Below are 16,770 nucleotides of genomic sequence, written 5' to 3'. Positions count from 1 at the left end.
TACTAATCATTAAATTAACTATTGATCATTAATTGCAGTAGAAATCATTTATTGAAAAAAGGATAAAATATGCAATAAAATAAAATCCAGTATTTCAAATGACTGCATGTTTTGGTATTTATGAAAATTATAATATATTTTTTCAAATGTGATTAGCAATATAACACTGAACTTTTTATATAAGTGGAAGAAAAACATTATTCCTAATATGGGATCTAGTCCTAACTTTTCAATCTTGTTTCAAGAGCTACAGCCTCGTAAAGAAATAATGACAAACACATTATCTAAACCAGTCCATAATTTTTCAAGTGCAAAATCAACTAAAAAGCTATAATTCCACTACATATATCATAGTTTCCTTGTATAAATGTAGACTTTAAAATGTATTCTGCCTAATTTTTATTTTATATAACAGCTAAAATTTTAATAATTTTTTTATAAACACTTGGCAATGGTTTTCAATGTAATGTAGGGGACAGAAAATCAGTTTCAAAATATAATTCAAAGTTAAGTATTTGTTTATCAACAGACTTTTAATGAAATTATCCAAATGGATATTGTAGACTGGAAGATTAAAGCTGGAGGAACAAAGTAAGGTTATATATTTTGTTATTCAAGGATATTTGGATTTAAATTGGATTAAAATGACCACCAACTGAAAAATCTTTTTAGAAGTTTGTATAAGTAGCAGAAACATACTAAAACACAGATAAGCACTCCAGTTCACCATGGATGCTTCTTCAATGATGAAATACTCAAGTACAATTTCAGCAAATATTTTAATCTGATCAAGGCTAGAGCAGTCATGCTAAGACTTCAAAAACCATTTGAGTTTAAATTAGTCTTATTTGCCAGATTAATATATAATTTTTAAATATGTATTTCACTTTTGCCATGTAGAAACAAGCCTAAAACTACTGTAACTTCTTTAAAAAATAAAACACATCAAAATTTGGACTTTTATTTTTACCACCAATATATGTCAATGTATCAGGACAAAAGAAAATGTGCCAACAGCAACACACAATTTATTTTCTCCCAAAAATGTACCAGGCATAATGCTAAATATTTCACATGTATTAACCCATTATTCTCAATAACTTAGAGATATAGACTACTGTTATTCATATTATCCCATTTTACAAATTAGAGAACAGAAATATAGAGGAATTAAGTCATTTGCTAAAGGTCACATAGTTACTAACAGGTAAAGTTGAGATTCAAATCTCCAAAACTCAAGCTTTTAACCCATATCCCAATATACAGTTTTCTCTGATGAAGACCCTATCATAAGATATAGAAAGGTTGACTCTAATTATCTAATCAGCATTATCATCTAGAAGGACAGAAGCTAAAATGACAGGAAAACCTCAGAGTTTAACACTACCACAGTCTACTTCATTAGATCTACTTAGCCTTAAATAACTTATTGTTGTGCGTTGACAAGTGTATTATTTTCATTTCAAACCAAACAACATCTTTTCTTAAATTCTTAGAGAAACGTTTAAGTGTGTTTAGGGTCCAAATTCCAGCTTCTATATACACAGTTTTCAGGCAAATCAGCTTTTTAGTCACTGCTAACATTGTCACTCATCTGCTTTCCTGTAAAAGCATATGTCATTTATCCTGGCTGGGATGTCTTTTTCTTGTGTTTCCTACTCTCTGGATAAATAGATCCTTTATTTTCAGGTCAAGTGTAATCTACATGTGATCTTGTTCAAATTCCATGACCTTTAAAAAGTGCTCAGCATAGAATAGGATTCAATAGAAATACTGACTCATAGCTACTACATAAATCCTTTTTTAAATCATAAACAATGAACACCAACAATTCAATTCAACTGATAAGTCCCTTACATACTTTCAACTTCAGAAACCTTAGCATTTGTTTATATTTTTAAACATTTCTACATAGATATAATTGACTAAGATTCTTTAAATTATTATCCACCACTATGTCCAATAAGATAATAATATGATGTAATAGTAAGAGCATTATACCACAGCTAGAGTTTTACATTTAATGTTATTAGCCCTTTATTAGACTCTCAGCATTCTAATTCTTTGAGCCCCGTTAAAACTACCACAAAATAAGACTAGTAATATAGCCTTCAATCAGAAGTGATTGTGGCTAAATTCTCTGAAACTGAAATATATTATACAATATTAATTATATTAAATTTGGGGGGGAATACCTCTTAAGTATGTATAATATTTTAAATTACAAAAGGTATTGGAGTATCTTCAATACTACCTGAAAGGAGGATATGTCTACAGTCTATACTACAGAAAAGGTTTTTTGTTTTGTTTTGTTTTTTTACAGAGACAGAGAGAGAGTCAGAGAGAGGAATAGATAGGAACAGACAGGCAGGAACAAAGAGAGATGAGAAGCATCAATCATCAGTTTTTTGTTGCGACACCTTAGTTGTTCATTGATTGCTTTCTCATATGTGTCTTGACCAGGGGACTACAGCAGACTGAGTAACCCCTTGCTCAAGTCAGCGACCTTGGATCCAAGCTGGTGAGCTTTGCTCAAACCAGATGAGCCCGCACTCAAACTGGTGACCTCGGGGTCTCAAACCTGGGTCCTCTGCATCCCAGTCCAATGCTGTATCCACTGTACCACAACCTGGTCAGGCCAGAAAAGTTTTAAAGAAGTGCCTCATTCAACAAATATTTGTTGAGTACTTACTAAATTGAAGGTGTAGGTTATGGACACATAGTAGTGAACAAAACAAAATTGCAACTCTCATAAAGTTTACATTGAAGATGGGAAGAAAATAAAGAAATATATATCAAAGGGTGATACCTGCTATGTAGATGAAGGTAGAGCTTCACCAAACTAGAGCGTACAACTCAGCTGCTGCTGTTTCATAAAGAGATGTTAGAGTAAGTAACATTTGAGTTGACCTTTATTGATATAAGTGGACTGTGGTAGGGGGAGAAAGTTCATTGGAGATAAAATAAAGTTCAATTTTGAACATGGTTAAGTTTGTGATTCCTGTTAGACATCCAAGTTCCAGGGTGACTATGTTGAAAGTTCAAGGGAGAGGTATAAATCTGGGAACCATCAAAGTAGAGACAGTCTTTAAAGCCAACAGAGTAAATGAAATTACCTAAAGAGGAAGTATAGACAAACTAGAGAAGAGGATTAAGAACTGCCCTGTGACATCCCAATGTTGAGGCATCAGATCAGGAATACAGAAAACTTACCAAGAAAATTGAGAAGAGATAGCTAGCAAAATAAAATGAAACCAAGACAGAATGGTGTTTCAGAGAAATCGGAGCGAAGAGTCATAGGAGAGGAGAGGGATACTGCATCAAATACTACTGATAGATGAAGATAAGAACTGAGAATTGACCACTGCATTTAAGAATGTGGAGGTTGCTGGTGACCTTAATAAGAAGCAGTTACTGGACAGTACTGGAGACCCAATACTGAATGGAGAGCATTCCAGAGAGAATGAGAATTTAGCAATTCTACTTATGAGTACATACCCTAAATAATTGAAAATAGAAACTTTGATAGATATTTGCACACCTATGTTCACAGCAGCATTATGCACAGTAGCTAAAAGGTGGAAGCAATTCAGTGCCCAGCAATGGATGAATGGATAAACAACATGTAGAAAATTCATTATTCAGCCTTAAAAATGAAGAAAATTCTGATACATGCAACAACTTGAAGACTTTATGCTAAACAAAATAAAAACAATACTACATAGTGATAAAAGAACAAATACTATATGGTTCCATTTATGAGACAACTAGTCATCAAGTTCATGGAGACAGAAAATAGAGCGGAGGTTGCCAGGGGCTGAGGAGAGGGGAGTGGGGAGCAACTGTTGACAGAGTTGTCAGAAAGCATTATTTTTTTTTTTTACCTTTTTTCTTTCAAGTTTACTCCAGAACTTTTAAGGAAAGAAAGAACGCCATTTTGCGGGGGGAAAAGACTGGCACATAAATGTACACAGAAGCCTTAAATATACTAGGGAAAAAACAGAAATAACCTAGATGTCATTCAACACGTGAATAAACAAACAAGGGTGGATGTATCTATACTATGGAGTACTACTCAGTAATACAGATAAACAAACAACTGATAAATGTAACAACAAGAACAAATCTTCACATGAAGTCAAATAAAACTTACACACAAAATATATATACAGGGGTAGGCAGAAGTAGGTTAATAATAATAAAACAATAATAAATAATTCAATAATAAATTAATAATACAAAATAAACTGTGTTTCACATACAACTGTAAGCTTACTTTGTCTACCCCTAACAATAGTGGTTGCCTTTGTGCTGGGGATTACTTGAAAAAGGCACAAAGAAACTTTCGGGGGTATTCTATTATCTTTATGATAGTATAGTATATAGTAGTGTAGACGTTTGTCAAAAGGAATCTAGTTGTGAGTCTCAGATCTGTCCATAGTAAGTAAAATATAGCTCAATAAGTAAAAGAGAATGAGAGGAGAGAACATGACGACAGCAAGTATAACCAATTCTTCAATTGTTACCAAAAGAGGTATAGAGGGAAGATGCGGAGGTCAAAGGAGAATGGTTGTTGTAGTGTGGTGTTGATTTTGGATGGCAGCTACTGCAGCACGTCAGTGTGCTGATAGGCATGATCCGAGGCGCACAGGGTAAGAGTTAAGGCAGCGCCGTAAACAGGAATAAGAAGATGAGTTTCAGTGTGATGCTGGCCTTCCCCCGCAGCACGCACGCTTCACCTTAGTTAAGAGGCACAAAGGAAAAGTATGTGGCTACCAAAGCAGGTTAAGTTGGGGGGAGTGTCCTGAACCATGCCTACATTCTATTCCAGCATCTCATTATATGCACGTACCAGCAGAGCAGTTTTGTTCTCACACTGTCCACAAACCTTCTCTTTTATCTTGGGTTTTTCACTGTCAGAAAAATTTGCCTTTTTATAACTAAGTGGATGTCTCGGTAGTTCTGGAAGTAAAAAAAATGTCAGACTAATCACTTTAAAATATGATGTTTAGGTTTCTGGTTGATAAAGTAATGTTAAGTATGCATATTTCTATATTCTTAAATAATATTTATACATTAGCTACCCACTAAGAAAGGCATGTGACCAAGTCTAATTCTTCCAGTAAGAGGAACCCACAGTCCCCCTCCCACAACCACAGGGCAACACTATCCACCCATATATACTCTTCTTAAAACTCACTTAAACTAGACATGTAAAATTCTAGACCATAGTAAGTGTCAAAACTATGCTCTTATAGAATACCTATGGTATTTTACCCTGTCTCTGGACCAAAGAGAAGCCCACACAGAGTATCTTCTTACAATTAATGTTATATGTATTTCGAGCTTGTTCTATCAAATCATCTTAACCATTCAAATTAAATGTTTATCCTCTATTAAAAAGTTTCATTTCTTTTGGAATTAGTATATATTCAAAATTGATTTTGGTTTTTACTATTGTCAAAATGTATTAAAATATAAAGTAAATATTCAATATTCTCAATTTACTAAAATAAAATTTCAATTTATAATTTTATACTGCCAAATTCTTATCCTAGTTAAAAGAGTACATTAATAAACTTTAAAGACCAGTGCTATGACAGTCCTCATTATGAAAAACGCTATATTATATTCATATTCTAAGTTTACATTCTTTGACAATAAAATAAGGCCCCACACAAACAAATATAAATAAAATATATTTTAAGTATTAAAGGTAAAGAGTCATTATTTGGAGGTTTAGAATCTTTGTATTGCATAAGCAATTCTAGAACTTTAATTCTCTATGTACATAATTCAAATGTAAAAGACATTACATCTGTATCATCTGATACCACAGTGGTCAATTGTTTACCTGGAAGCTGCTCCTTCAGTAATTTTACTTTTACTTTTCCAGCAGAAAGCTGTATTAATAAAATAGATATTGTTTGTGAGGTACACATTCTCTTATTCAAAGAAAGTTTAAGTCATTAACAAAAATATTAAAAAGCTATAAAATTTTGGTGTATCTTAAACAAAAAATACATTTTAAAAGAATACTATAAAATTAATTAATCATTAAAGCATATATAAATCTTTCAATTAATTTAATAAGAATTCATAAAAATAAATATTAAAAATATATATATATACCATAAATTATTTGTTAAATAAAAACCATTATATTTATATATCATCATAAAGTGATTTTAGGAAAGTACTATTATTCAACTATTATAAAAGCTTTTCTATCTCTGATCTTTCTGAAAGACACAAAGTCTAATATTTGTGTAGACTGAATCTAAATTCTGACTGAACTACTCTGCTTGCATAGCTGTAAGAGCCAATATTATTACCTTATTTGCCCAATTTAGAGAACCAAATGTTTAAGTATCACAGACTTAACCTTCAAATATATTATTTGTGATACCTCGCTTTCCTAAGATATAGCCAAGAAATTGAATAAATAAGATTACTGTTAGGTAGATAAATACTCACTTAAAATCCTGGAAGCTTGAGATTTAAAGAAATAAAACAGACTCATCAATTGCACATACTTACCTTGGGATTATTAAAACTAATATTCAAAGTCCACAAACAACATGGAGGAGGGTGCACATTTACACAGACACTGTCAATTCATACCTAGTTTTTAATTTGCAATTCGCATGCTTAATTGCCCAATTTGTAATGCTAATATGAGAACAATAGTTGCCTCTGTGTCTATGACTGTAACAGCAGCAGTCATCTGAAAATTAAGGTCTAATTATTCTCAGTGAATCTAGTGGTTTTGCTTCATAAAAGCACTGGTTGTTCACGTTCTTTAAGTACTACTAAAATGCTATGTACAACATAGCAAAAAAAATAGGATTAAATAATCATTTCTTAGTGAATTACACTTTTATTTTTAAACTTGGAATGTTATACAAGTTACAGATAACTTAATCTTATTTTTATAACCAAATTATCCAATATTATTACCTTAATGATACTTCTGAATTGCAACATGAGCAATCTGGCTGTAGGCTACTTGGGCAGAATAGATTTGCTAAAGCAAACTGAACCAGTTATTAGGGAAATTTTAGCATTTGTTTTATAATTTTTTTATTGTAAAGAATATGTTTATGCTCTATGAATATAGTCATACTTACTTCAAATGATTCAAACTGCATAAAAAATATTTCAATGAACCATCTGCTAGTTGCTATTTTTAGGCAAATAGAATTTTCTCCTAAGTCTGATTTTTATCTGTTTGGGGAAGAGTTGACGGTGGATAGGGCTGGACTAGGGAGGGATATGCTCACACACCCATGTGCTTGGACACATATGTGCACATACCTATGACTATATATATGTACATCCAAGTACCAGATTCAATATACTAAAGCTTTTGCCTTATTAACCCACTTATGCCTTCACCAGCAGACGTTGAAGGGGTGCCATCAGGGACCAGGGCAGCTTAGTGGCTCTACCACACAGACATATTATCTGGGCCACTGGTGTCAGACTATGCTGTCATTATCTCCCTCCCTGGTATTCAAAGATGCCTTCAAACTCCCTCCAATGCCGTAATCTGCCATGCTGGGCACATACTCTTCACAGAGCCACCTTTTCAAATATTCTCATTCTTAATCCAATTAGCTACTTGAGCTTTGCCATTCATTCTTTACTGTTTGTCCTTCCACCCAAGCCCCAATGCCATTCCATGGAGCTCCTATGAAATAGTCATTTATTTTGTGCCTTAAACCTTTCCTAAAAATATCTCTTGCATTAACTGGACCCACTTTCCCTCCAACACAGCCTCCGACACAGAACTCTCCAGAGGAACTAGATCCATTTCTACTCCCTTTCACTCACCAGGAGAAATCTTTTCTCCCTGTTTGCTCATCAGTGCTGTTTCCAGATACTGTCTTTGCTCTCATTATTCAGTTGCCACTACTGAAGGTTCTCACCATCCACTTACTGCCTTTATCAATACCAAGAAACCTTGTCTACCTGAACCTCAGCCATCTGCCCAGTATTTCTCCCCATCACATTTCTGGGTGATGATCATAGAGACTGCAATGTCCATATTCACTTGACATCCCGAAGCTAAAAACTCTCCAACATTCCGACTACTATGAACATGGAGGGTCTCTTCAGCCACTTGACCATTGTGACCAAACCTTGAAGCTAAGCAGCAGTCTTTATGGCCGTACCTTCACAATGCTCAGCTCAAGAGTGTTTCAGTGCTAACCATGATTATCTTACCCACTTTTTCTTAAACCTCTCAGACCTACCTACCAATTTGATGAAATAATACTAATAATACTTATAAATCCATGCTGAACAATTTCAGTGAGCTCTTATGACTTTTCAGAAATCCATGTATTCATTTGCTGCTAATCTTTGACCAAGATTCCCACAGTGGATACTCCAAACTTTCTTTATTCCAAAAAACTCATTCACCCCATTTTCCTTAATCTGAACAGATAATCTTGCTTTCAGATATATTAAGAATGTTGATGTCTTCTATGAAGAGTTTTCCACAGCTTTCTCTGCCTCACCTCCATCCAACACAATCTCTAAAAATTTACTGACATTTGTTTTCTCTCCTGAGAAAAAGGTATCTTCCTTCCCTTGGTTAAGGTCTCCTAAATGAGCCATCTCTTCAAAGATTACACTCCTAAAAACTGGCACCTCTCTTACTTCTATCTTTAATCTTTACTCCACTTTTGTGAGTCTATCTCTCAACTACAAACTGACTCAACTTCTCCGTGATTCTAAAAAAACCTATTCATACCTATTGTCTCACACATTGCTAAAAATTCTGTGAAGTAGTTAGCGAGTACCATTATACATGCTTAGAATAGTGACACAAACTCAGAAAGATCAAATGACTTGCTTAAAATCACAGAGCTAATGCAATGAGTGAGGAATTCAGTCTAAGCAGGGTTGCTCAACCTTGGCCCAGGCCCAGAAAATTCTTTGCTATGAGGGCTGCCCAATGCACTGTAGGATGTTTAGGAGCACTCCTGGCCTGGAACCATTGCATACTGTCAGCAAAAAGAAAAAAGAAAGAGAGAAAAAGGAAAGGAAGAAAGAAAAGAAGGGAGGGAGGGAAAAAAAGAAAAGGGAAATGGAAATGGAAACGGAAAGGGAAAGGGAAAGGGAAATGGAAAGGGAAAGGAAAATGGAAAGGGAAACAGAAAGGGAAAGGGAAATGGAAAGGGAAAGGGAAAGGAAAGGGAAGGGAAAGGGAAAGGGAAAGGGAAAGGAAAGGGAAGGGAAAGGGAAAGGGAAAGGGAAATGGAAAGGGAAACAGAAAGGGAAAGGGAAATGGAAAGGGAAAGGGAAAGGAAAGGGAAAGGAAACGGAAGGGAAAGGGAAAGGGAAAGGGAAAGGGAAATGGAAAGGGAAGGAAAGGGAAAGGGAAAGGGAAGGAAAGGGAAAGGGAAAGAGAAGGGAAATGGAAAGGGAAATGGAAAGGGAAAGGGAAGGGAAAGGGAAGGGAAAGGGAAAGGGAAGGGAAAGGGAAGGGAAAGGGAAGAAAAAAGGAAAGGGAAATGGAAAGGGAAAGGGAAAGGGAAAGGGAAAGGGAAGGGAAAGGAAAAGGGAAAGGGAAAGGGAAAGGGAAAGGGAAAGGGAAGGGAAAGAAAGGAAGAAAGAAACGAACCTCTCAGTTGTAATAAGTAAAAATATCTCCAAACATTGCCAAAAATCTGGGGTGGGGGGAACAGGAAGGGGGTGCAGATTGCCTCATGTGGAGAAACACTGGTCTAAAACCAGACTCTCACTACACAATGTATTAGACAATTCTGACTTCTTCATGTTTTCTAAAAATGCCCTCCTTCACCTCCCTCTTCTACAAATTACATTACTGTGATTCTACTCCTACCCTTCTTTCTCTTCTCAGGCTCCCTTTACTGCAAAGCTAGTAAATTCCCCTAGAACCAGCCTGAAAGCCAGCATTTCAAATCTTGGCCTTGACACTTGACCTTTAGCAAGTTATTTTATTTGATGTTAAATTTCTTCATCTGTGGAACTAGAAAAATAACTGCCTTTTAAGAGTGACATAAGCACTTAATGAGGTAAAACAGAAAAAGCAGCTACTGACTGGTATAAAACAGACTGTGAATATTCAAGTTCTCTTTGCCTCCCTCCCCTTCACTCCTGCCTTCCTACGCTTCATTAGGCCTTCCTTCTCCTTTTGATAAATTCTTAAGAGATATATTTACTGTTAGCTGCAACTAACACATGAGAATTCAAATAATTCTAAATCTTTGAAATTTGCTAACAGGGTAGAAATAAAATGTTTTCACCAAAAAACATTTAAGAATAAATATGTGAGGTAATAGATGTGTTAGTTAACTCAGTGGGGGGAGGAATCCTTTTACAATATATATGTATATCAAATCATTATATTATCTTTAAATATATTACATTATTAAATATTTTACATTGTATTATCTTTAAATATCTTACAATTTTATTTATCACTTATACCTTAATAAAGCTGGGGGGAAGGGAAGGGAAGGGAAGGGAAGGGAAGGGAAGGGAAGGGAAGGGAAGGGAAGGGAAGGGAAGGAAAGGGAAGGGAAGGAGGGAAGAAGGAAGGAAGAAAAGGTCGAAATCAATATCCTAGAACTTTTTTTCTAACTTCCTTCTTTATCCTATCTTCTAGCCAACCCAGGCTGCAATACCAATGATATATTTGACTTCCTCCTTTCCTTTTCAGTGCTTTTTTGGTTTCATATTTTCATTTATATTTCTTCTGCTACATTCTAAGTTAGACTCTTCTCATCTGAATCTCTAGATTCTTTTAACAGTCTCTCTGCCTCTATAACAATGGCCTCCAAAGTAGCATGTATGAAGGACTAAGGGAGGTCAAGAAAAGACCAGGTAATACCAAAACAATCTGTTTATATTTATATTATCCTTGATTAATCTCCATATTTTGCTTTACAGTACACGTGATATATTAGTAAATAAGTGTATACATAAATGAAATCTATGGCTACAAAGTTATTCTCAAATTATATTTATTGACGAGATACATGATTAAAACAATTTGGATATCATTTGTTCTATATTTATGAACTCCAAATGCACTGAACATTTGAACAAAATCACCATAATAAATCATCACTTTAATCTTGCTATCCTCCTGCTCCACGGAATTCCTGCTGTCAAAGAATTCCAATCATCCAAAGAAAAAAAAACCAAGATTCCTGAGTCTGTTACTAAGCCTTTCCCTCCTGTCCTAGCTCCCTTTATATATTCACTTTCTACGGTACCCGACCCCACATGCTTTCATTCTTCACCTCCAGTTATGAAGAGTGTGGGACTAGCATTATCATTTATTCATCATGTCTTTCTTACAAACACATCTACTAGGCTTTCAAATACAGTATTTGTAGAACTAAACTATTATTTCCCAAACACAGATGGGTCATACACTAAATATTTATGACAAGAATTACATACTGGCATTTTCTATAAATATTTTCATACGTATACTGTCTTTTACATTAAATGAGGTTGTACTTGAGAATAAGCAAAATTCACTATATGACAAAGAAGGCACTTAATAAAAAGTATAGAATAAATAATCACAGAGTCAGCATTTTTAATATGCTATATTTACAACAACATTTGAAACATGGAACACTGTATCACAGAGTGATAATAAAAAATGGAAGCTGAATTATAAAATGTTTAATTCAAAAATTAAAGAAACATATTTCAGTTAAAAAAGTGACACTAAGGAATAAAATGCTTTTTCAAAACCAAAAACGTTTAGAAGCACTGAGTAAGATATTTGTAGATGTCAACGCCCAATGAAAGCTTAATGATAGGTCTATAAAAGAGGAAAAGTTACATAAGTTAAAAATTACTAAGTCATGAATTTTGTACTAAGGAATTCAGAAGCAAAACAGTTTTCTTTAAAGAAAGACATTCATCTGGTTTTAATCATACATACAATGTAATGTTATATTTTACAATACGTAGTAAAAATAAAGCAATTCTACAGCTGGAAACCTGTAAGTATTTGTCCCTTGTGTATCTTCACATAGGGAATCAATGGGATATGAATAATTATTATTCAAACAAAATATCAACATTAATCAAATGATATAATGAAAAGGCTGGGAAAAAATCTGGTTTTTACATCAAATAACAGCTTTCACCTTAATGTAGAACTACAGATCTATTTCATATACTTTAAACCAGAACTGAACTGAATGGAAAAAATACTTTAGAAAAATTCAACTCAAAATGCATTTCTAAAAATCAACTTGTAGATGAAACAAAAAAGGATATCTGAATGCAAACACTCTATATAAGTCTAAAAAGAAAAAATCAAAATCTAATAATATGCAAAATTGTTAAGACAGAACAGTAAATACTTAAGTATGGAAGGGACCTGAAAAAACAATGCATATATTCTTGCTTAGCAAATTGCTTGAGAATAAAATAGTATTTTCTTACCTTAATGTTTCCTTTACTTTGTGACATTATATGTGATTGATTACCCAATTTGCCCACTTTTCCAGATTTCCAGTGATATCTACTTGACCTTTAATACATAGAAACAGAAGACAAAATGTACTAACTAAATATATTTCTCTTTTTAATGAAAACAAATATACTTTCCTTGTTTCAAATGAAAAATCAGTTGTTAACATGTAATAGACCACCACAAAATAAAAGTGAAATATCAATACTGCCACAATGTCCTCAATAATTCTAAAATTTAGCTCTACCATATTTAGAACTTTTGAGATGAAATGTATAAAAGTGAAATGTCCAAATAGATGAAGAATTTCATTTTTTAGACCTTATAATGACTAAATATAGTTCTACTGATTTATAGGAAATGTTATAGATGGCACACAGTTCTAAAAGATAAGGGTCCACAAATGTAAAGAGGAAAAAGAAGCAAAACAATAACCAAAAATATTCTGCAGATCTACTAAGTGATCAATTCCTTATAAGACTTCAAATTAGGCCCCACATTAATAGGTAACAAAGGTTACAAAGAAGTCAAACAGCTTAACTTTACAGTTTAGTTTTCAAAATACCTGTACTTGAAACTCACAAATTTTTTTGAAATTAATAAGGCATGGAGTCTAATTTCTATTTTAAAAAATGAAACACCCTGGCCTGCTTGGTATCAGATCAGTTGGTTAGAGCATACTCCCAATATGCCAAAGTTGTAGGTTGGATTCCCAGTCAGGGCACATACAAGAATCAACCAATGGGCCCCGGCCTGTTGGCTCAGTGGTAGAGCATTGGCCCAGTGTGTGGAAGTCCCGGGTTCAATTCCCACACAGGAGAAGCACCCATCTATTTCTCCACCCCTCCCCCTCTCCTTTCTCTCTTTCTCTTCCCCTCCCGCAGCCAAAGCTCCATTGAAGCAAAGCTGGCCCACTGAGGATGGCTCCATGGTCTCCGCCTCAGGCACTAGAATGGCTCTGGTTGCAACGTAGCAAGGCCCCAGATAGGCAGAGCATTGCCCCCTGGTGGGCATGCCAGGTGGATCCCAGTCGGGCGCATGCAGAGTCTGTCTTTCTGCCTCCCTGCTTCTCACTTCAGAAAAATACAAAAAAAAAAAAAAAAAAAAAAGAATCAACCAATGAATAAATAAATATGTGGAACAACAAAGTAATATCTCTCTATATATCTCTTTCTCTCTCTTTCCCTTTCTCTTTCTCTCTCTACAAAAAATATTAATCAATCTAACATGATACGAAGCGAAATAAGTAAATCAGAAAAAACCAGGAACTGCATTATTCCATACATAGGTGGGACATAAAAGTGAAACTAAGAGACATTGATAAGAGTGTGGTGGTTATGGGGGGGAGGGGGGAATGGGAGAGGGAAAGGGGGAGGGGGAAGGGCACAAAGAAAACAAGATAGAAGGTGACAGAGGACAATTTGACTTTGGGTGATGGGTATGCAACATAATTGAACGACAAGATAACCTGGACTTGTTATCTTTGAATATATGTATCCTGATTTATTGATGTCACCCCATTAAAAAAATAAAATTATTAAAAAATATATATATATTAATCAATCAATGAGACAAAATTTTGCCCAAGAGCACAGATAATTAGGAAAGCCAAGATGAGAACACTGGACTTCTTTATTATTTTTTTAAATTCCTTTTTTTGAGAGAGAAGAAGGGAGAGAGACGGAGACAAAACCATCAATTTGTTTTTTACTCATTCGTGCCGTCATTGGTATGTGCCTTGAGGGGAAGGAACCCGCAACAGCTGCATACCGGAAGGGTGCTCAAGCCAACTGAGCTACCTGGCCAGGGCGAGAACACTGAGCTTCTAACTCCCTCACCACTAAGTGGAAGGTTTTCATTCCTGCTATGACATTTACTATCTATGTGACCTTAGAAAAATGTTTAACTATTCTGAAAACTCAGTCAAACTTTGGAACATTTCTTAAAATTGTAGAAAATGTTCCTCAGCTAATAAAAACTCACCCTTAGAAGACAATTTCAGTAACTTGGATTCACAGACATATCTGTGATCCACAGAGAAGTCCAAAGCAGTGAGGTTCCAAAAAAATAGAACTGGTCATTGAATCAGTAGAAGAAGAGCAGCAAGATACACAATAAACGTTGTCACCTGAGATGATGTACCATAATGAGATGCCTTGATTAAACCCATGTTCTTGTTATTAGGAAGGGTGCGTGTAAGTGCCATGAATATTTTTCAAAGAGTTAGACTTAGAGATAATACTAATGAAACTATAATATATATTTGAATTTTCATTAATTCAGAAGGTACTTCATAGAAATTTAATGACTATCACTTTGTGCACCAAACGAAAGAAAAATTAACAGAGTTTGATAATATTTAGTACCAGCAAAAGCACATGAAACATGCACTCTTATTCTCTATAGGACAAAGTCACACACTTTGAAGCCTTTTTTTTTTTTTTTTTTTTTTTTTTTTCTTCATTTTTCTCAAGCTGGAAACGGGGAGAGACAGTCAGACAGACTCCCGCATGCGCCCGACCGGGATCCACCCGGCACGCCCACCAGGGGCGACGCTCTGCCCACCAGGGGGTGATGCTCTGCCCATCCTGGGCGTCGCCATATTGCGACCAGAGCCACTCTAGCGCCTGAGGCAGAGGCCACAGAGCCATCCCCAGCGCCCGGGCCATCTTTGCTCCAATGGAGCCTTGGCTGCGGGAGGGGAAGAGAGAGACAGAGAGGAAAGCGCGGCGGAGGGGTGGAGAAGCAAATGGGCGCTTCTCCTGTGTGCCCTGGCCGGGAATCGAACCCGGGTCCTCCGCACGCTAGGCCGACGCTCTACCGCTGAGCCAACCGGCCAGGGCTTGAAGCCTTTTTGAAAGATAATTTCTCCAATGTCTACCAATATATAAACTGTACATATGCCTTGACCTAAAATTATACAGCTAGGAATTTATCATGGGAATATATATAATCACAAAATACTTAAAACAATAAAAATCTGAAAAATAAATGCTATTATACCCACACAAATAAATATGGACATTAAAAAATGAGACCAAAGTATGCTGATTTGGCAGAAGCACTAAGATATATTCAGTAGAAATGTGAAGTGTGAATCAATTCCCATATTTTATACATAACCATATTTGTGAAAACATAAAAGACATGTCAGCTACACACACATACAAGCACACACACACATATTCATATGCACATGTATATGGGGTTGGCAAAAGTAGACTTGCAGTTGTTTGTATGCAAAATATTACAATAATTAATAAATAATAATACAAGAATAAATTCTGTGTTTCATGTACTCACAATTGTAAACCTACTTTAGCCAATCCCTGTATATCATAGGCTTGTTTTTTAATCCTTAACATGGTGTGGAAAAATGAAATGAATGGCTAGGAGCTAAGAAGAGATAACTTCTATTACATAACTATCAATTCTACTTCACTTATATTTATTATTTTTTAATAAAACCAAATTCTCAGTAAAATTAGTACAGATCTGCAAGGATAATATTAGAGTTCTCATTAATAAAATTTTAGCTAAAGTATATTTGCTAAAATTTTTTCTTTTTGACAGAGACAGAGAGATAGAGAGAGGAACAACTAGGGACAGACAGACAGGAAGGGAGAGAGATGAGAAGCATCGATTCTTCTTAGTTGTTCACTGATTGCTTTCTCATATGTGTCTTGACCGGGAGGTCATAGCAGAGCAAGTGACCCCTGGCTCAAGTCAGTTACCTTGGGCTTCAAGGCAGCGACCTTTGGGCTCAAGCCAGGGACCATGGATTATGTCTATGATCCCTTGCTCAAGCCAGCAACCACATGCTCAAGCTGGTGAGCCCTCGCTCAAGCCAGCGACCCTGGGGTTTCAAACATGGGTCCTCTGCATCCCAGTCTGACACTCTATCCACTATGCCACTGTCTGGTCAGGCCATTGCTAAAAATATTTTAAACATACTTCAGGGTTTGACTGATTCTTATACATGTGCATTTAAACTCTTACCAAAAGGCCCTGGGCCGGTTGGCTCAGTGGTAGAGCATCGGCCTGGTCGGCCTGGCGTGCAGGAGTCCTGGGTTCGATTCCCGGCCAGGGCACACAGGGGAAGCGCCCATCTGCTTCTCCACCCCTCCCCCTCTCCTTCCTCTCTGTCTCTCTATTCCCCTCCCTCCCACAGCCAAAGCTCTATTGGAGCAAAGTTGGCCCGGGCACTGAGGATGGCTCTGTAGCCTCTGCCTCAGGCGCTAGAATGGCTCTGGTGGCAACAGAGCGACGCCCCGGATGGGCAGAGCATCGCC

At 35.8% G+C, this 16,770-nt stretch overlaps 1 protein-coding gene across 1 annotated transcript in view; it reads right to left on the bottom strand.

Moving 5' to 3' along the window:
- The window catches only part of ZBBX (zinc finger B-box domain containing), a 143,716-nt gene that overhangs the window by 111,476 nt on the left and 15,470 nt on the right, over positions 1-16,770 (bottom strand). The window contains exons 3-5 of the mRNA XM_066346930.1: positions 12,451-12,538; positions 5,855-5,903; positions 4,853-4,962 (exon numbers count right to left, since the gene is read on the bottom strand). Of these exons, the coding sequence (XP_066203027.1) occupies positions 4,853-4,962; positions 5,855-5,903; positions 12,451-12,538 (247 nt within the window). The remainder of the gene's footprint in view (positions 1-4,852; positions 4,963-5,854; positions 5,904-12,450; positions 12,539-16,770) is intronic.

This window comes from Saccopteryx leptura, chromosome 8, assembly GCF_036850995.1.
Source record: "Saccopteryx leptura isolate mSacLep1 chromosome 8, mSacLep1_pri_phased_curated, whole genome shotgun sequence".
Taxonomy (NCBI): domain Eukaryota; kingdom Metazoa; phylum Chordata; class Mammalia; order Chiroptera; family Emballonuridae; genus Saccopteryx; species Saccopteryx leptura.
Note: the sequence above shows the minus strand (reverse complement) of the source record. Positions and strands in the feature narration are given on the sequence as shown.